The sequence below is a fragment of the Mastacembelus armatus genome, chromosome 13 (assembly GCF_900324485.2).
Source record: "Mastacembelus armatus chromosome 13, fMasArm1.2, whole genome shotgun sequence".
Classification (NCBI taxonomy): Eukaryota; Metazoa; Chordata; class Actinopteri; order Synbranchiformes; family Mastacembelidae; genus Mastacembelus; species Mastacembelus armatus.
This window is the reverse complement of record NC_046645.1, coordinates 17836258-17858191: the sequence shown is the minus strand read 5'-3', so window position 1 is coordinate 17858191 and position 21934 is coordinate 17836258. Positions and strand designations below refer to the sequence as shown.

The 21934-nt window shown below is 38.8% G+C and overlaps 1 protein-coding gene and 1 long non-coding RNA gene across 2 annotated transcripts; one reads left to right on the top strand and one right to left on the bottom strand.

The window, feature by feature from the left end:
• Positions 1–2919: 2919 nt before the first annotated feature.
• LOC113125328 (uncharacterized) lies at positions 2920–3777 on the bottom strand. Its single transcript, XR_003295139.1, has 3 exons — positions 3557–3777; positions 3257–3365; positions 2920–3110 (listed from the first exon to the last, which is right to left on the bottom strand). It is a non-coding gene; the product is annotated as an uncharacterized LOC113125328 (long non-coding RNA).
• Positions 3778–9719: 5942 nt separating this feature from the next.
• On the top strand, positions 9720–21934 carry LOC113138281 (galectin-9-like). The gene is made up of 8 exons (XM_026320602.1): positions 9720–9876; positions 11825–11913; positions 12407–12614; positions 13083–13202; positions 13332–13478; positions 14650–14738; positions 20626–20782; positions 21502–21934. Exons 1-8 carry the CDS (start codon positions 9841–9843, stop codon positions 21646–21648), a joined length of 993 nt encoding a protein of 330 aa, XP_026176387.1. The 5' UTR covers positions 9720–9840; the 3' UTR covers positions 21649–21934.

Sequence of the window (21934 nt, the reverse complement as noted above, 5' to 3'; positions counted from 1 at the left end):
GACACTCTCTGTATTTTTAAGGCTAGACTTAAATCCTTCCTCTTTGACAAAGCGTATAATTAGGGCTGGCTTCAGGTAACCCTGAACCATCCCTCAGTTATGCTGCTATAGGCCTAGACTGCCTGAGGACTATCGGTGTACTGAGCTCCCCTACCCTACCCCTCCACTCCCCTCCCTTCTCTTCCTCTCTCCTCCCTCCTCACATGTATATTCCACCACTGAATGCCCCTAGTTTGTGCTCTCTCTCTCTCTCTCTCTCTCTCTCTGTGTCCTCTCTCTCTCTGTACTTTCTGCAGGTGTCCCTGGTCCTGGAGCTGTATATCGCTGATGTGCAGTTACTGGCCCCACCAACCTGCAGTGTCTATTTGTTGTTTATTGTTGCTGTTCTTTTCTCTCTCCTCTATCCACTCACCCCAACCGGTCGAGGCAGATGGCCGCCCAAACTGAGCCTGGTTCTGCTGGAGGTTTTTTCTTCCGTTAAAGGGAGTTTTTCCTCTCCACTGTCACCAAGTGCTGCTCATAAGGGATTTGTTGGGGGGTTTTTTTGTATTGTGACTTGGCACTATACAAATAATTTGAATTGAATTGATATTTTCAGATCCACTGTTCGCAAAATGGTGACATGGCAAGAAAACTGATCATTGGTTTTAGGAACAGTTTAGGAATATTTTGAATTGCTGCAATTCATTTTGATGAGTGTTTTTCTTTCTGGGGTGATCACATGACCCAGACATGTCACTTTTGTTGTACAAACTGCAGTTCTGAAAGACTTTCTTCATGGCCATTGTCTGCAAGATCTTTTTTACAGGTTTTTTACACCACATGAATTTTGCATGCTTATTCAAAGATAAGGCCTTTATCAGATTTGTGGGCTGCCTAGAGATTCTGAATTTGCTTGAGCTTTGGTGGGAAACTAGTTACTGTGATGCTAAAGGCTGCAGCATTGGTGGTATTATAGCCATTAATGAGCTCACCTGTTCTACAATCTTGAACAACTGGAAATTGTGTACAATGCACATCACCCTTTGTGCTGTATTCCGTCCTAGGATCTGATGCTGTTGCTTAAAAGTCCCCTAGGAACAGCACATTCTGCAACCAGGGGCCCAGGTCTTTCCAACCCTAGTCAGAAGGCTTTACCAGTAAGATATATGGAGTATTCTTCTGTAAATAGTTGGAACATAGGGGGAAACGGGGGGAGAACTGAGCAGAGAAACCAGATAACCCATACCAGTTAAAGCAGTATAATAATATAAAAGTAGAAAGGTTGTTACCTTGGCACGCCAATACAGGAGTCCAGTTCAGCCCTCACATTAAAGTGGTAATTACTAGCCTGCCTGAGGCCCATTGGCCTAACTGCCTATAGCAGTCTTGCCGATTCTGGATGTCGCCTGTTGGTCTCAGCGCACTCCTAGCAAAAATCTTGATGCAGACTAACAGTTTCTTCCAGCAACTGAAAAATCTGTCCCAACCAGTAAAATCATAGTGTTTATATACTCTTTCTCCTGCATTACGTAATGCTTACAATTTTGATTAACCAAATATGTACCTCCATCATGTCAGTTTGTCAGTTAACAAGCAGACTTTGTGAGGTCAGATGGCGTGATCAGTACATGGCCTTCAACTAAGGCATACGTGACACTTTATATCACCCTGCCCTGGCCATGACTTATTAATTTCTCAGTTTAATTCTGTTTACTTCCCTTTCTTTCCCAGCCATCTGTTCACCCAGTCTTCCTGGTGCTTTCTATGAGCTTTCGCTTCCCTGTTCGTTGAACTGTGCACACAACTCAATTTAATTCCAATAATTTCTCACACTCATTTCATATATTGATTTCTTTTCTGTAAAATAGACTCTTATGTATGATCACATTTTCATCACTATATGTCAGCAATCAACTACAATAAAAATCATAGTACATTTACTGTGAAATCATTTCTTGTTTAATTATACTTCTTGATGCTTAACCTTTACTTTTACATGATTTTAATCAATATTTCAGAATCAACTTTCTGTCTATCCTCCATCTCTGCTTACTGCTTGTTCCACAGTGCTGCTCTTTTTCACCTTTTCCCTTTTCTTGTTCTTTTGGTGGTATTGCCTCTAAACACAGGTAGACAGTAAATTTTCTTGAGTACTGTAAAGTACAGTTTTTGAAAATTTGTACGTTACTTGAGTAGTATTTTTTGAGGAAACTTTTTTACTTTTGCTCCACTACATTTGAAAGATAAATATAATACTTTTTACTCCACTACATTTCTATAAACGCTCTCGTTAATCGTTACTTTTGCAGAGAAATTGTCTTAAATCCAAAAGACAACTGACTGTGTTCATTTTGTTTCTTGTTTGCGTGTGGTTTGTCCCACTTACACACCCTAAAGATACACACTCCGGTACAGTAGGTTTTCCCCCTACACTGTAAACCCAGATAAGTTGATTGTACTTAAACCATTTGAGGCAAGTGATTGCCTCAAATGGTTTAAGTAATCGGCAGTCAAAAAAGTTAATTTGTTTAAGTATAGTCAACTTAAATGCAAAACAGTCGGAACGTAATATTTTTAAGTCATATACACTTCAATGGTTTAAGTAATCGACAGTCAAAAATTAATTTGTTTAAGTAGAGTGAAATTTAATGCAAAATAGTGAAAACTTAATATTTTAAGTCAAATACACTTAAAACTATATTTGCATTAAAATAAATGGGATAGGAAACTTCCAATTCAATGACCACACAACACAGTACATTTTTTTTTCAATTTTATTGAAACACAACAAAGCAACAAATATCACTGATAATGATGCTCTTCATAAACTCTGAGATCTAAAACCAGTCTTCAAACACAAGCTTTAAACCAAAAACAGTAAGAACTGGTTATCAAATTATCAAAATGTTTTGTGTGTTTTTTTTCCATCAGTTACTACAGTATATTCTTCCTTTTTGCTGCAGACATTTTCTCTCACAATCACTTTGAAATACCCAACTAGTAGTAGGTCCTATCTGACATGTCTTCATCTTGAAAATTTCCATCAAGCTTGGACACAAGCCATCAAGCACACCAAAGAATTCCTCTTTAAGGTTTCTTCCAACAACCCTGTTAAACTCCAAGTAAACCTGAAATATGCAAAACAAGCCAGATTTTGTCATACAGGCAAAGTTACTTATAACACAAATGAACCTCTCTGAACATGTTGTCCAAGTATGTATTGTATGTAAGACAAGTAAGAAAAAACACATATTCAAAGGAAACTTCCACAAACCTGGCTTTCTGTGAAAAGGGCTGGCCAGCGTCGGACCATCTGGCTAATGTCAGGCTTATCCTTTACATCCTCATCTCTTCTAAGGGCAAATGTGATGTCCATGTTCTTTCTAAAAAAAGAATCATTTGGTTTATTTTTTAAATATTGTTGCTAAATCTTATGTGGAACAACATAAGTTGAGAGCTACTGTTTGTATGCTTTGGAGTCAACCTCAAATTTACATATTGAAATGCACACGTCTAACTAGAAACATTTCAGTGGTTTCTAATTTGTAATACTTGAACATAGAAAACAACTCACCAAGTTCACCAAGAAAATGGCGTCTTCTTAAGTGCAGTCAACTGCTGATTACAATAGTCCAAACTCATGAAAAACTGAAAAATGCAAATTACATTTTTTTCAACAGCATGTTACTGCAGATAACTCCCAGGCAGAAAACATGTTCATCAAAGGAGAAGGTAAATTGCAGAAAAGACCCAATTTACTTCTTGAAAATAAGAAAAAGGCGCAATTTTCTCAGAATCCACCAAGAAGAAAGCCCAGACTAGTCTTGAACCAATCGCAACCTAGAAAAGTGCTGCAGTGCTGAAAACAGGGGTGTGGCCGTAGGTAAAACTTGATAGTTTAAGTTTGTTAAACTTACAAAAATGAGTACACCTAGTGATTGTGTCATATAGTTATATTGTTTAAGTCATGCGATAAAAACTACTTTTTTTAAGTGACATTTACTCAAACTGTTTGCATAGAAATAACTTTTGGGTTAACAGTGTATATCACTTCTTGCGACCCGCCAAGATGATGAAGAAGAAGATTTGTCCAACTGGTGTTGCCGTACTGCTTATGTCCTGCTCAGATAAGGCAGTTCTGTCTGTGGTGGTAATGATTTAGACCTGGTTCAGCCTTGGTTTAATCCTGGTCTAGTCTTTGTTTTGTCCTGGTCTAATATTGCTAACATGAGTCCTGGGTTTGATTTGATTTTGCCCTGGTTTCATTTCAGTTTAATGTTAATAATAATAATGACATATCTCTTGTTTTTCTAATGTGAACAGTCTAATATTCAATACTTAAAAAAATAAGTACTAACTTTGCTTAGACTTGCTGCAGCAGTGTTTTATAAAAAGGTTGTTTGATTTCATTAAAACAGTGCCACCTCTGTCTTTAAATCCTAGTGACTTCTAGTTCCCACTAAAGAAACCTTCGTTTCCCATCTACTGATTCTGTACAAACACATCTCTAGTTATTCTAATGTAAACTATATGTAATATTCAATCCATTGATGTAGTACAAACACTGAAAATAAATACAGTCTGAGAAAGTTTCTTTACTGCATCATTTAAAAATGCATTGTGAAAAAAACGTTTTAAGTACTTTGAATAGTATTTTTGAAAGTACATACTCCAGTACTTTAACTCATGTACTATTTTGACCAGGAGGATCTATACTTTGACTTAAGTAATGAAGTTGAGTACTTTGTCCACCACTGCCTCTATAACTGGAGAAATGCAGCTGGTGTAATCAATCAGCAGCTCTGGTCCTTCTTTCGTTTCTCATCCACTGCTCTGTTCCTGTTTGCTGTACTCTTATCTACTGCCCACCGAAAGTAAACAGTAATTTCTTATCGGAGTTCTCTGACTATGTTGCTGACATTGTTATTAGATATGATAAAGTAATTATTGCCGGAGACTTTAACTTTCATATTGATAATGTTACAAATACTTTAGCAAATGGGTTTATCAGTCTAACTGAATCCTTCAACCTGGTTCAAAACGTAAAAGGCCCCAGTCATGACCTGGGTCACACACTTGACTTAATATTCACTTTAGGATTAACTCTAAACTCCATTGAGTTGAAGGATTCCGTCTCTGACCATAAATGTGTTTTATTTGATATCTGTCTTCACCCAACCATTGTACGCCAAAAATCCACCGTCAAGCGGCGTCTATTTAACGACCAGTCAGCAGCTAAATACACGAGAACCTTCACTATGTTAATGCAAGTTGAGTCCTGCGCATCACATGTAGGCCTAAACGATATCGTCAGCTGTTTCAATAATATTTGTGCCTCTGCTCTAGATGCAGCTGCTCCTCTAAAGACGGACAGCCTTGGTTAGATGATAGTATTCGTAGAATTAACTCGGTTTTCTCCTATGTCCTTATCGGAATTACTACAAATTGTCACAGACATGAAACTCTCTCCTAGCCCAATGGACACTATCCCAACCAGGTTTTTAATTTCTATTATTGATTTGCTTTCTCCTTCTCTTAACATTTTTAATACTTCACTGGCAATGGGGTCTGTCCCGGATTATTTTAAAATGGCATGCGTGCAACCGCATTTGAAAAATACGAGCCTTGACCCCTCTTGCCTTGAAAATTACAGACCAATTTCGAAATTGCCTTTCATATCGAAGATTGTAGAAAAATATGTTTCTATTCTCCTACTCCAAGCTACAGATAACTGTAACATTTTTGATGCATTTCAATCTGGCTTTCGCAAACTTCATAGCGCTGAGACTGCTGTGACTGTGACTAATGACATCCTGCTGGCGTCCGATGCTGGCCTGTGCTCTGTTCTTGTCCTTCTGGATCTCAGTGTTGCTTTTGATACAGTCAATCACCACATTTTGTTGGAGCGACTGAAGCACTGGGTGGGAATAACTGGTTCTGCACTGGACTGGTTCTTTTCTTATCTGCCCAATAGATCGTTTTGTGTCTCCGTTAATAATTACAAGTCTTCTTTCTCTCCAGTAAAGTACGGAGTCCCACAAGGTTCAGTGCTGGGACCGATCCTGTTCTCCACTCGGACATATCATTCGTAAATATGGTGTTTCCTTCCATTGTTATGCTGATGACACTCAACTGTACTGTCCTTTTAATGTCTTAGACCATGGAAGGTTGAACCATTTACATGAATGTCTCACTGAGATAAAAAGCTGGATGGCTCAAAACTACTTGCAGCTCAATTCAAATAAAACAGAAATAGTTCTTATTGTCTCACAACATATAACCAAACATATCCTGCTCTGTACAGACCCTCGCTTACAGAAACCAACATCCGCTGCAAAAAATCTTGGTGTTTGGTTTGATTCTAAACTAAACTTTGAGCGCCATGTCACAAAGACTGTCCAGACATGTTTTTATCACCTCAGAAATATCTCCAAAATACGCTCAATTTTATCATTTAAGGATATAAAGGTGATTTTACATGCTTTTATTTCTTCACGCCTTGACTATTGCAACAGTCTATTCACCTGCGTGTGCCATAAATCAATTAACTGGCTCCAGGTTGTCCAGAACTCAGCTGCAAGGCTCTTGACTGGAAAAAGTAGAATTGACCATATCACTCCTGTTTTAGCTTCCTTGCACTGGCTCCCAATACATTTTACAAATTATTTTAAGATTTTATTAATAACTTTTAAAGCACTGCACGGCCTTTCTCCAAGCTATATATCCCAGCTGCTACAGCCGTATAAGCCTGCTCATAGCCTGAGATCCTCTGATAGAGATCTTCTATGTATCCCCGATATTAGAATGAAAACCAGAGGTAACAAAGCCTTTGCAGTTAGAGCTCCCAAACTCTGGAATGACTTATCTGAGGAAGTAAGATCAGCTGACGCAGTGCCATCTTTTAAAGCCCTCCTTAAATCTTACCTATTCCGGCAAGCCTTCCCTTATATCCTTTAAATGGGGATTAGCTTTTATCTTCCTTTTATCCTCCTTAGTATTTAGGACTTTGATGTTCTTTTATCCATCCATCCATTTTCTATTCCCGCTTATTCCTTAACCAGGGTCACTGGGATCTGCTGGAGCCTATCCCAGCTCTCTTTGGGTGAAAGGCAGGGGGACACCCTGGACAGGTCACCAGTCCATCACAGGGCCACATAGAGACAAACAACCTCACACACTCACACTCACTCCTATGGGCAATTTAGAGTCACCAATCAACCTGACATACATGTTTTTGGACTGTGGGAGGAAACCAGAGTACCTGGAGAAAACCCACACAAGCACAGTGAGAACATGCAAACTCCACACAGAAAGGCCAAGTTGCGAACCAACGGCCTTCTTGCTGTGAAGCAACAGAGCTAACCCCTCAGCCACCATGCTGCCCCCATCCCCTATTTTAAATCTTCCCAGGACACAAAATTACCCTTGGTAAATCAGTGGAAATGGTGAGAGTATATTAAACCTGCCTCACTTTCTACTTTCTTGGTATACCTCTGAGTGTGGTACTTTAGGATAATTGTCAGAAATCTACAAAGGTTAAATGTCAATATTGTACTTCAAACAATAGTAATAACAAGAAATAATACGAAACTGGGGAATGACAGTTGTACCAAATTCCTAAAATTTTCTAGTGTTCTTTTATGTCTTTTATTGTAAAGCACTTTGTAACATATGTTTAGAAAAGTGCTCTATAAATGAATACTATTATTATTATTATTATTATTATGCTGACCCTGTTCTTGTGTTGTGCTGAATTCTTTCTTTATGTTGTCCTCCTTCTGGGTTGACTGCTCAGAGAATCTCTCCTGGAAGGGCTCCTCTGGTGCTGGTTCTTCTTCTGAGGTCCTCACGGCCTTTCCACAAGGGATCCAAATGACTCTCTGTTATCTTTCCATCTGAGACCCAAAAGGGCTTCTTCTTATTCCATCTCCTCTTTTGAGGCCCATAGGGTCTATACTGCATATACTGCCTCTCACAGGTTTCTTCCACATAATTTTTTGTATTTTTATTTTTAAGTTGTTTTACCAACAACATCTGTTTTTCTGGGGTCATTGACACCTTTTTGTCTTTTCCTTCACATGATGGTGACAGTTCAGTTGGTAGGTTGGGCCCAAGCCAAGTGTTTATTTCTCTCCTAGTACCCTGTACTAAACCCATACTCTAGTAGCCATTCTTCTGGTGCTGTCTTTCCTCATTCAACCCACATTATTTTTACCGTGCTGCATCCATCAGTAAGCAACAGCACAACGGTCTCTACTGTGCTGGCATCTTGTAAACTACTCAACCAAGTAATGAGTTTTATAGAGATTTCTTACCGTAACACTACAGGTCTACCTGTGTTTCCACCATCTGTTCTTTTGTTACCTGGTTTGGATCGGTGGCTGGACTCCTTAGGATGAAAGTTTCTCAACCCGCGTGGGAGAGGAATTAACTATTTGTATAAACACACGCTACTCTCCGTCCTTCAGAGTCCAGTTTTGGATACTTTGGTTTGGTTACAGGGGGATACAAATCATTTCAGACTGGTTAACAATAACATAACAATACCAAAGTGTGTTTTTACTCTTTCATATTTCTGATCATGTTTAACACCACTTTTTTTTTTTTTTTAGTTAGTTGTTTTTGATGTTGTAAAGCACTTTGGTCAAAATGGGTTGTTGTAAGGTGCTATTGTTACAGGCCTCAAGCTGGAGTGACCAGTAGACAGATTATATATCCTGTTTTATACGGGAAAAAGCAGAGACAGGAGACGTTAGTTGTGCTCGTTCAGCAGGCTGCTCTCTGTCATGGCTTCCACCAACTTCAGCATTAGAACATTCCCCCTTACATGCAGTATACAGACATACAGTTTCTGTGTATACACTGCTGCTCAATGACAGTAATTTACCAGATTAAAATATACAGTGGCATATGACTCTGTCTGACTCTATGTCACACTATATAAATAAAGATTGATTGATTGATTGATTGATTGATTGATTGATTGATTGAAGATATAAAGGAACACAAAATATTTCAAACAGCATTTTTCACGTTCCATGATGGCAAATTATGTACTGTTATTAAGAAATGCAAGACGTCAATAAAAAAAGATCGGAGTTTTTTTTTAATTTCTTTAATTTTATTCTCTGTTATTCTGCACATGCGTGATAGCCCTTCCTTAGAAGTGCAATGGCTTGTGCTGTATGTCAGCCAGAGGCAGGAAACAATGCAACATCCTTCAACATGTAGGTGGTTATATAAGGTATTTTCTATATTTTTTTTAATTGTTTAGCCTGAATTTGTGCATTCAATGTGTACAGTGTCTATGGAAACTTGCCATCTCAAATTAGCTGTCTATACATGATATACAGACAACACTAGGTAGTGTTGTCAGCAACAATAGTGAGGGCTAAGCCCCCTAAGGATGAAATCGTAGAACCGCCCCTGCGTGTCACTCCTGAACACTGTCTTTATTTTGATGTTAATATTTTGATGATACAATGGAAAGACTGGTTTGGCCATTACTTTCTACAATCTCACCGCCTTCATAATCACAGCCACACACACCCGAATATCAGCAGTTAATCTGCCACCACTTAAAGTGGAACACACTAAGGAGTTTTATAAGTTCTATAAAACTAACGTTATGGGCTTTTTAGTAGCGTTTAACCCATAGGCCACATGGTCATTTACGACCCATAGACTTGAAACAGCTCGGCTCAAGTACAGCCCTTTTTTTTATCAAGATAATACAGGGTTGTTGTTGACCTACTCGCCGCCCACGGAGGAAATCGAAACCTATCAACGGGATTCAGAAGTAACTGTTTCACATCACAATCCAGACGATCCTGCAGCTCAGCAAACCTACGCGGCTCGATGGCTTTTAATCAGCAGTCACCTTTTTATAGACCAGTAAGTGATTAAAACACATTTCTCTTTTCAAGTTTTTATTTTCATGAGAAACGAAGTAATTGCTGATCGGACGAGGGGTGGTTCTACCACAGATTATCGCAATATAGCGTTTCTCTTCTTTAGGTGTGAAGTGCTGCAAAGTGTAGACTGCAAATGTTCTCATTTTACGACGTCCTGGCCGATAGACAAAGGTTATACTCAGGGGAACACGATAGACAGGATCCTTTGTTTTATTACCAACATCTGCTCTTAAATTCGACTAAGGCTGACTTCACCTAAACACTTATCTCATAAGAACTTCAACTTAAATGCCTATTTACAACCTCACAGTAAAGACTCGCCAACGAAACTGTACTGATTCCACTATACAATACCTGTTGACTCAGAAATGATTTCCATTGAAAACAAGGAAGCAGACAGAAATGTCAGCGTGAGGCCGTGTGTCATTTTGACTTCAGTGATGCGGTGGGTGGAAAATAGCGGAACCCTAACGCATAATGTGATTTGCACTCACTCTATTACGAAATACACATTGTACTAGTTTATTTAGATCAGAATCAGAATCAACTTCATGTACAATATATGTATGTTTGTCTTTTTTTAAGTGTTTTAAAATATACATGGTGGACTTTTTTTTATTAAGGCTAAATGCCATAGGCTACTGGTCATACTAGCTACATTTTTAACTATGTTGAAGGGTTCCCCTTATGTTCCCCTTATGTTGACAAAAACATTTAAGTGAAAATTAAGAGATAAAAAGTCCATCCATCCAAACTTTCGGGTTCGAGTCTCAGGACCGGCAGGAATTGTCGATGGGGCGGATTGAATAGCCTGCGCTCTGTCCACCTTCAATACCACGACTGAGGTGAGACCCTTGAGCAAGGCACTGCTCGCTGCGCCGCAGCAAGGGCTGCCCACTGCTCCGGGTGTGTGTTCACTGCTGCGTGTGTGCACTTTGGGATGGGTTAAATGCAGAGCACAAATTCTGAGTATGGGTCACCATACTAGGCTACACAAGTCACTTTCACTTTCACTTATTCCTTTAACCAGGGTCACGGGGATCTGCTGGAGCCTATCCCAGCTCTCTTTGGGTGGAAGGCAGGGGTCCACCCTGGACAGGTCACCAGTCCATCACAGGGCCACATAGAGACAAACAACCTCACACACTCACACTCACTCCTATGGGCAATTTAGAGTCACCAATCAACCTGACATACATGTTTTTGGACTGTGGAAGGAAACCAGAGTAAACCCACACAAGCACAGGGAGAACATGCAACACAGACAGGTTGCAGACCTGGGGCCTTCTTGCTGTGAGGCCAAAGTGCTAACCACTCAGCCAATCATGCTGTCCTGAGATAAAACAGACATATGCAAATTGTGGGTGTTCACTAGTGATACTGTGCAACTCTAAGTTGCCCGTAGGTGTCGTTTGTGTGAATGTGAGTATTTGTCTGTCTATATATGTTAGCCTTGAGTTAGACAGTTGATCTGTCCAGGACATACCCTGCCTCTTGTCTCTATCCGCTGGGTTTGGCTCCAGCCCGCTGATTTGCACTAAATGATACAGAGAATGGATGGATGGATTTTACATGCATCTGAAAATGAGCTATACTGTAAATGAAATAATAATTAAATTTCATATGTTTTTGTCTTTACTATATGTTATGTAAGTTCAGTAGTGAACTACACTAAAAAAAAAATCTTTACAAACATGATGACAGTGACATGGCAGTAGTGACTTTTATAATGAAGATCAAAGCTTGATTGTTTCAAGAAATTATGATATTTTGTGTAGGTACATGTGTACAAAAATATATAGGCACTATAATTTAGACAGACTATGTAGGAATCGTTGATCAATTCTCTCCTTAGGATAGAGTGGATTTATCTTCTCCAGTATATATTGAAAAGTAACTATTAACATGTAAAGTCATGTCCCTTTTAGAAAATCCCCTTCACTGGAACAATCTATGGTGGTCTGCATGTGGGGAAGTCCATTAGCATCACTGGAAGAGCCCTGCCTGGAGCTGATAGGTCAGTCTGTTTTTATATCATGATTTCAATTTGCTGTTCCGTATTTGGCAGATGTTAATACTAACATTTGATTGCTGTGAAGTAAAAAATGTAACACTTCACAAAAACATTTAAACAAGAAAAGCATGTTTAAGAAGTGTTTCGTTGTTTAAATTCCTAAATGCTGTTTTTGCCCTACTGACATGTTTTAGTTAGATACAGTGGGTACGGAAAGTATTCAGACCCCTTTAAATTTTTCACTCTTTGTGTCATTGCAGCCATTTGCCAAAATCAAAAAAGTTCATTTTATTTCTCATTAATGTACACTCAGCACCCCATCTTGACAGAAAAAAACAGAAATGTAGAAATTTTTGCAAATTTATTAAAAAAGAAAAACTGGGGCATTTTTACATTGTTTGCGGCACATCATGAAGTCCCATAACCCACAAGGTCATTGAGTTCTTAATATCAGTTTTATACACCATTAAATATTTATTTCTGTTTTAAACTTCAGGTTCCATGTGAATTTACAATGTGGTTCCACAAAAAATGCAGATGTTGCTCTGCATATTAACCCACGTTATGACAGCCACCCTGGTTCTGTGGTAACTAACACCTTCCAGAATGGGAGCTGGGGCACTGAAGAGAGGAAGCCCAACACTCTGTTCCCTATTGGTTCTCCTTTCAGCCTGCTCATCGCTGTCACCTCTGATTACTACCAGGTTTGTAGCCAGAATTGCTTCTTAGTTTTCCTGAGTAATTTACTTCAAACAGACTTTATTTCTCTGCATGTTCAAATCCTGTTATTTTAAGAAATTGTGTTTGTATCTTTTGTGGGTGCACAAACAGCTGCCCTAAACTAACAGTATTCACAATTACCAAAATAATAAATAATAATATAATAAATAAATAATATATTATACGTTATATGTTTCTGTTACCAATATATACAAGCTCTTTAGTCACAATAGTATTTAGAACACAAAAATATCATTATTACTGTTTCTGATGGGTTCCTAAAATGTTTTATCTTTTTTATGACTGGTCTTCTAATACATTTGTTACACACTGTACATCCCTTTTTTTCAAGGTGTTATTTTAAAAATATTGTTTGCGTGATACTCATTGTTTCATGTGTGTTCAGGAATGAGATCCAAATATGATTTCAAATATGATTTTGCTCTTTCTAGCTGAGCGTCAGTGGCTGTAATTTTATGGAATACAGACATCGTATTCCATTTCAGCATGTGGACACCATCTCAGTAGGCGGCAAAGTAGAAATCGAGTCCATTGCGTTCCAAAACACCATGGTGAGGACTAGAATTCATTAAAAACAATGCATTAATAGTGTTTCACTTAACCTTTACAGATAAATTTGGAGAGTATGAACAGTACTATAGAATGCTGAATGAAATTAAAGTGATTTCCTTTCATTTTAGTTCCCTGGACAGGCAGCATTTTCTGCTCTGCCTGCATTTGCTTCACATCAAGCCTGTCCAACCTTTTCTGCCTTCCCACCTCAGCCTGGATTGCTCCCAGCAGGGACTGGATTCCTTGCACAACCTGGATTTCCTCTCGCAATGCTTGTGAGTGTCAGGCCAGATGAGTGGTTTTGCAGTTGTCCACCCCAGTACAAAGAGACAAATGCAGTTTCATAGGAATATAAGAAATATTTCATTCTAAGGAGTTTAGAATGGCAGTAATCTAGTTTGGTTTGTAGCCAGCTAAGTTTTTGAATTCAAATAAAACATTTCACCTTATATTTACATAGAAAAGTAATCAATGAGCAGAAACTCCTGGATGGCCCATATTTGCACTACATTCTAATTCTATACCACGCTACCAGCAGTATACAAAATACTAAACACACAGGAAATTAATTACTACATGCAGCATGTGTGTATTTGTGCATAGTATGGATTTGGAACACTCCAAAAGGGGAATGACAAGTACACAGAACATAATGAGATAAGATGAGATAAACCTTATTAATCCCTAGTGGAAAATTTAGGTAGTCATTTAGTGAATGCAATAACTAGTCAGTAGTAAGAGTAGTCAGTAACAGTCCAGTTCATGATAATTAGTATTAGTATTATTAGTACTATTATTACTAGTAATAGTATTAATATTATCTGCCATTGGCTAAGGTGTTGTAGAACCTGTTGGCAGTTGGGAAGCAGGATCTCCTGTATCATTCACAGGGTGGAGGAATGTAAACTTTTCAAAAAAAAGTAGTAGTAAGGGGCAGGCTCAGGAGGTAGAGCAGGTTGGCCATGAACCAGAGGGTTGGTGGTTCAATCCTTGGCCCTAGATTGAAGTGTCACAGTAACAAGTGGGTTTGTTCATGTTATAGTATAAATTTCAGAAAACTACAAAACTGATTTAAAATCATGTATTTCTGAAGCTACCTCAAGAGCCCAGGAAGACAAGTGCACCTGTGTCAGTAATGTAATGGTTGGTGACTAGAAACAAACTGAAAAACAGGAAGATTCGGTTTATGAAAACAGAAACCACAAGGCAGATACTAATTCCTGCATAACTCTTCCTGTTGTGTAAGAGATTACACAAAAGTGGCACTACTGTGAAACATTGTGTTTTTCTGTTTCAGTTATGTCACACTGTATTTAACTATCTCTGTATCAATGAATTGAGTTTTAGCAAAACAAGAGCAGTTTTGTCATCTTTGGTCTTTATATTAATGATACTTTTAGAATGACACAAGAGCATATTAATTAATAATATTCCATTTCTGTACAGGCAGTCCCATACAAAACCCTCATCAGTGGTGGACTAAAACCTGGCAGGACCATTACTATCCAGGGGACTGTTCATCCTAATGCCACAAGGTCTGAATTTTACTTTGAAATCAACTAACCATGCAAGACTGAACACTGTGATTAGCCGTTTAAAAATATAAAACCTAGTAAGAGAAACAGAACACCATGCATATACATATAATGTACAATATTCTTTTAGCTGCTTAAACCTTAGTAGGTTGGGGGTCTGAGTTAACCTTACTGATGTCTTGGGTGAGTAAACTGTGCCTATTGTTCAGTTATTATATGGGAGGGTTTGTTCTCAAAACAAGAAATGACAACTGTTTTATCCAAGCAGTTTATATAATCATTTATAAAACGTTTATATAGATCTGGTATGTCATGACAATTTAATTGAAAATAAATTTTGTGTTTCTCCTATTTCTAAACCTCATTTAAAGTTTTTTACACAGCATGTCTTGATGGAGTGCAGCAATATAATAATATTTATAATAAACATATAATAAACATTTACAAATTTGTTAAATTTGAGATTTTGCTATAACCTTTTACTGTTCTAGCTTTCCTTGTTTTCAAAGGCAAAACCCAGCAGCAGGCAGTATCTGTTCCTTTATTTAAAGGACATGCACCGTGAGAGCCCAATGTCCTCTAGTACAACCTGTGGTTACAGGTTCATTGGCGTTTGCTAATTTTCAGTTCTCTGTCATATCGGTTACATATTCTATATGTATGGGCCTCGAGCTGAGAGAACCATGGTTACATATTGTAACCTCATGGTTGTGGTCGATTAGTGAGAGCAGGGAGGTTTTAGTGATTTCATAAAATGATCAGTTCGTTGTGTGCATTGAGCTAGCTGTTACTCATTCACTCACTCACTCAAGAACTGAAATAAATTATGTTACATTAGACATTCTGTATATTATTCATGGAAAATGACTAATATACTAATGAACCATGTGTGTTTTCCTTTTCTCTCAAACAAGAAAAAAGTTGCAGCATGACATCTTAGGCCCTAAAGCGTACTTTAAGCAAGTCCACTTTTCAAGCTATGTAAGATCGGTCTCCAGCTGTCAGAGAAAGCTTGCTGCTTCTGTGGATTAACTTTCACTCAAAACAACCACGTAAATGTTCTGTGCTTCAACTGGAAGAGATCACCTCTTTTGGACTGTTGCCCTCACCTTCCGCATTTTTTCTGGCTCTTCTTTTAACCCTTGGTATTTCCCAAGTTTCTCACTTCCTTCTCTGATGTTGCGATCATTTTGGTTTGCTACATCTATCACTACAGCCTTGTTCTCCTGTTTGTCAGACCTTGCAGCGTCTGCATGGCTCCCATTCGCCTGTGAGATTCCAAGTTAGTTGTAGGTTGCATCCTCTGCATGTAACCTCACCTACTGGGGTTACTTGTGTTCTTTCATTCAAACGTCATGGAGACCTTGTGGATCCACACTCTTTTTGTCCATTATTGGGATATGAACTCTGGTCTCTCGGGTGAGGGGCAGTGATCTTATGTTATGTACTCATCATTACAGCCAGGATGTGTAAAGTGAGATATTATAACTTCTAAACACTTTAGGTGTAAAGTAAATCTTTTTAGAATCACAGATTGAACTTTATCACCTTCATTAAATTTTTATTTACTCCGACTCTTTAATGTGTTTTTCACATATATGTCGGTGCTTCCTGTGCTTTGCAGTCCCCAGAGTGTGTCAGCTGATCACTTTGTGATGTTCCTCTAGGCCATGTAGAAAGAAGACCCTGTAGAGAAATGAACTCTGAATAATCCATGGGATTAAAGTGTTGCACTCTCAGGTGCAGCAGGATACTGAAAAAAAAAAAGCCTTGATCAGTCAAGGCAAGGAGACTTGACACTGACGATACTACACTCCAGTCAGACAAACTGTCATCCTTGTCTTGTAATGTGTTGTAAATGACTACCTCTCCTCCCTGGAAAGGATCAAGATCATTGCTTGTTCTAGATGTTTACTAGCATTGTAGTGAGAAGGCTGATAGTCTGCTTTATTTAATTTAGAAGATACAGCCAGAGGTGAAATTCAGATCACTGCAACTGCCCTTGAAATAGGCGCACCCACCCTCCACACAGTGCACCCCACTGTGACAGGCTGCTGGACATGGCATGAAATAGCTGCAGCTCCCTCTGTGTTGGTGTCCACTTCACAGTTTTGCTGTTCTTCATTTTGCTTGATCAAACTCCCTCAGTCCAAGCTGAGATTCTGCTTGATAACCTCTTCAGCTTTAATTGTTATATAGATTCCTTTTTAAGTTTACCAGTTAAGCCAGAGCTATTTTCCATATTTAGTCATCTGATACCAAAGTACTTTGATTATTAACTCATGTGGACTTCCCACGGGATTCCCGCCACAACAACCACAGTTGTCTGACCCAGTTACCTGCAAAGGCAGCCATCTCTCGGGCTGCAGACCTTGGCAACTAAGAGAGAAATGGACCCAACACAACCCTGTGGTTAACATGGCAGACAACCAGAAAGCCACCTGGAAGTTAGTTTAACACAATTTAATGCAGGACCAACCCCAGAATCAGTGGGTTACTGTCAGAACAGAGTATGAGTACCGGTAGGCACAGTTTATTCTCTTTCCAGTCTCTCTTAACTGCTGGTGTCCTTTTGTCTGGTTTGGCCTCATGGGCCCCTGCTTTGAAATAATTTTCTAACCCAAAGCTCCTATCATAGGAGTGCACTTCTTCATATTACAAACCTGACCTCACTACAAACATACTACGTAGATATCAAACCTAAACCACTCTAATTGCCTAAACTGATCAGCCACTTTACCAATTGCTACATCAGTTAAAATGTTAACTCATGTCTCCAAAATGACACAATTTTAGTTCGCTGTTCTTAGGACTCACTCTTCGTATATCGAATTAACTACCAGTCAAAAGTTTGGGCACACTACCAATGAACTGAATGAGAAGTGTGTCCAAATTTTTAGATAGATAGATAGATAGATAGATAGATAGATAGATAGATAGATAGATAGATAGATAGATAGATAGATAGATAGATAGATAGATAGATAGATAGATAGATAGATAGATACTTTATTCATCCCCCATGAGGGAAATTCAGATTTACTGGTACTGTATCATTAATAAATTAATTAGTATCTCTCATCACATTAAATTTCAGTTGTTCCGCTGAAAAGAAATGGATCTGGTGCTCCTGAGATAATTAATCTGTCAAGAATGAATCTGAGATTATAATCTACCATAGTCGGCTTCATCAGAAACCGATCGTCAGGAAGGCTCATTTCAGATTTTGCCCACCTGTTGCGTCACAGGAGGGCTCATCAACATATTCATGCCCTCTCAAAGGCTTCATGGCTGAACTTTATTTATGAATTTTTTAAAAAACCTCCTCTTGTCTTTTGTTCTTGGTTGGAGGATTGATGATGTTGGCACCTATGTTTCAGGAAGTATCATTGTGTTTCAGAGTTGTTTCTACGCCAAGTGGCAGAGTGTCTAGAAGACTGTTCTTTTTGCGTACCTGTGCTTGTTGCCGAGTGGCTGTATTGTGTTTAGACAAACCAGGAATGATACAGAGGATGAATGTGCTGGAACGTCACGTGACTCAGGGCAGCCTCAGTAAGTGGGATCCTACCTTTTTAATGGCAGACTGGAGTCTGCAGAGTTGCTGGACTGTTCTTGCCAGTTTCTAGCTTTCTCTTTGGATTACGTTAGCGTTTGAATACTGTGTTACCTAAAATTTACCTGGATTTTGACCTCAAATTTGCTTTATGGAGAAATTAAAATTGTTTGTATGTTATCAGCTTAAGCACATTATACCCAACAGAGGTACAGCCACTACCCAAACAATAATTGCTGTGTTTCTAGTGTCTAGTATGATTAAAATTTCCAATAGAGGTGTTTTTTTAAACTTTTCTAATTAGGAAAACACTAATACTTTCAAATGTGAAAATAGAAGTTACAGTCATCAAAAATCAAAGCCATGTAATATTATTATAAAAGTTAATGATTGTTTAATCTGTAAGAACAGAGATGTGGCAGAATTTTGAATGAATGTTCTACATATGTTGTAAAGCCGCTTCCTTCTCATTCAGGCTTCTTTAATGAAGGTCAGGTGCATACTCCTCCTTATATGTGATTTTCCCAAATATGTTAATTTTTTCTTGGGCCTCTCTTTTTTCATATATATTAATGATTTAAAATCTGCTTGTCCATGAAGTCAGTTTCATTTTGCGGATGTTGCTGTGGTGATAACATCTCACATAGATAGTGCTTCTGTAGAAAACACACTGAGTGCTAAGATGGAGAGGAAAGGCAAAAACAAGTCTGTGATGTTATGGCTGATAACATAATGGAAGTTCCGGTTTTGATACGTGACTAAATACGTGTTTTCCTAGCCGGACGGTGAGGGGGGACACCGGCGGTATGGAGTGTGCATGGCAATGTGTTCAATAAAGGAAACCTGAGTTGATATTGATGCTTGTGTTTAACTGGATTATGAACACATGGCGACAGAAGAGGGATTAGCGTACGCGAAAGAGTTCGAGGGTAGCCCACGAAAGCAGTTTGACGAGTCAGAGTGCGTGGTAACACCAAGAAAACTTTCGAATGTCACATTTGAAAGATATGTTCTCTGCTGACCAAAAACGAGTGAGTTTTGACCAGTACCTTGGTGAACTGCACACTTTAAGACTTGTGAATTTGGAAACTTGAGAGATTCACTAATGAGAGACAGGATAATCTGTGAATTCCAGATAATGCTCTCAGGGAAAGGCTGTTAAGGGGACCAGCTTTGACACTAGAGAAAGCTGAACGTGCGCAGAGCTGCTGAAGTAACATGTGCACAAGCTAAGGAATTGCACAGGGATGATGCTGCGGTGCACACAAAAAAAGAGAGGACCAGCACACTAAACAGCTTGCAAAGCAAAAGAAACAAAGAGGCAAAGCACCTAAAAGTAAATGTGTCAGATGTGGTGGATTACAGATGCCCAGGTCATGACCAGCTTATGGGAAAATCTGTAACAGCTATGGGAAAAAAAACTATTTTGCAAAGTGTTGCAAAGCTGATGTTGCCAAGAAAAAATAGCATGTGGTTGATGAACAGCCAGAGGAATTCTGATTCTGTGCAGATCAGCACACTAGACAAAGCTGAATGAATTGTACCATTGACTATAAATGAAACAATAATTCCATTCAAAATTGATACGGGTGCACAAATGAACCTCTTGTCTTTGGATGACTACAAAACTCCCAGTCAAAAGCAAAATACACCCAGCAAAAATGAAAGTAACAGGATACAATGGTGAAAATGTCCCAGTCAAGGGCAGTTGCCTCGTGACGCTGACACAAATTCTGATTGTGGGAAGAGTGTACAGCCAATCATAGGAGTGAGTATATGTGAGAAACTGGACTTGGTAAGGAGAGTGTTCGTAATGATGTCACAGCCTGAAACACATGAAACCTCATTTTTAGATCTGACGTTTTCAAAATCTCAGTTTCTCAGCTGTATGTAGGGTCCCTAAATAACTAAAGTAGCACCTGATTACATTTTTCACATTCGTTAGATTATTACAGTTGTTCAAAAAGAGGTGACTTGATATATGTTACATATAGATTTAGGAGTTCCATGGGTAAAAACATACACTGCTGCTGTTCTTTGCAGTTTTTCCAGTACCTTTAAAGCATCAGACAACTGAGACAGGATCATAGCAACCTCATAAGTCAAGATAATTGACTTTTATTTCCTAGTTTGGGCCAAGTTTTAAATAATGCATAATGCAACTTAGTTCAGTCTTTTCCTTAGAACCTTCCAGACAAACATTTCCACAGATCATAGATTATAGGTAAACTGAGCGTTATCTGTAAAATTGGTGCACTACTTCTTTTTTTGAAAGAATGTAGTCATGCAGGAAGCCCAGCATCATGGTGATTCTTATCTCTGTGTTTCTTACAGATTCAGTGTGAATTTTTCCTTTCATGCTGGCATCGCTCTGCATTACAATCCACGTTTCGATGAGAACATTGTGGTTCGTAACACCAAACAGTGGGAGCAGTGGGGCACTGAGGAACGTGGCGGTGGGATGCCCTTCCAACGGGGACAGCCTTTCACAGTATGACTACACACAAACACTTAGCCAGGCCAGCCAGATCCACTCCTTAGTGAACAAATGTGGGTCTGGAACCCCTGCCATAGTCTTTCTCTGGCTTTAAATGAGCTGGGCCATTCATAGCCGTTTCTCTGCAATGTTGTGGGCTTTACGCTCCAGTCGTCCAACCAGTCCAAACAAACCTTGCTCATATGCACTGACTTGTTCGTAACATTGCTCAATGCCATTGTCCAGTCAGCAAATCTTTCTACAATTGGCTTTTGCCGTTTACTCCATTCAAAAATATGCACAGAACTGGTGACAACACCGTGCATTTTGTTTTTACAACAAAAAAATGTCAAATGTCATTCTATACTGTCTCTACCACACATCATATCATTTTTTTCTCTGATTGGTTTATTCTGTGTCCATTTGCCCGCCCCGCCTCAACCAAAGAGATTCCAGACTAATTCTTTGTGCAGAATAGAAAGAGTCTGGCTGGCCAGGCTATCAAGCACTTAACTCAATGCACAAACTTACAGGTGGAAATGGGCTGTTCCAGAATATAGTAACACAGTGTACAAGCCACATTTAGTACAACACTCTGTAAATAGTTTGTTCATTATCTTCTATCTCCATTACTGCATAGTTAAACTAGTTAAACTAGTTCTCAAAAGATCATTGTGCAGGGTTACAATTTTTCTTCATGGGTGATTTAAAAAAAATGCCTTTTTTCCTTTCAGCTGAGTATCTGTTGCGAGGCTCCCTCATTCAGGATTGTGGTCAATGGGATGCACACACACACCTACAAGCATCGTTTCACTGCCCTCCAACACATTACCACCCTGGAAGTCGATGGTAACATCACTCTGACCTCTGTGATGGTGTAGATATCAAAAAACATGGTTAGTCTTGCCAACACAGCTACACAGCCATTTTTTTTGATGAATCCATGCTTTTTAAAAAAAATATTCCATCATTGTTGGAGTCAAACATTCAGGATTTTCCTTTTGTCATCCATCTGTATATTCACCTCCTGTGTCTTAAGTTTAGTCTTCTGTTGTCATATGTCGCTCTCTTATATTTAGCACCATGGTCCTGGAGAAACGTATCATTTCACTGTGTACTGCAACAGCTCTATATGGTTGAGATGACAATAAAAGCTTCTTGACTTGA

Excerpts from the sequence above, each read along its gene's own strand:
- LOC113138281 (XM_026320602.1), top strand. The coding sequence starts at position 9,841 with ATGGCTTTTAATCAGCAGTCACCTTTTTATAGACCA. Across the intron at positions 13,203-13,331 it reads TTGCGTTCCAAAACACCATG|TTCCCTGGACAGGCAGCATT; the intron begins GTGAGGACTAGA and ends CTTTCATTTTAG. Across the intron at positions 14,739-20,625 it reads GTTCATCCTAATGCCACAAG|ATTCAGTGTGAATTTTTCCT; the intron begins GTCTGAATTTTA and ends TGTTTCTTACAG.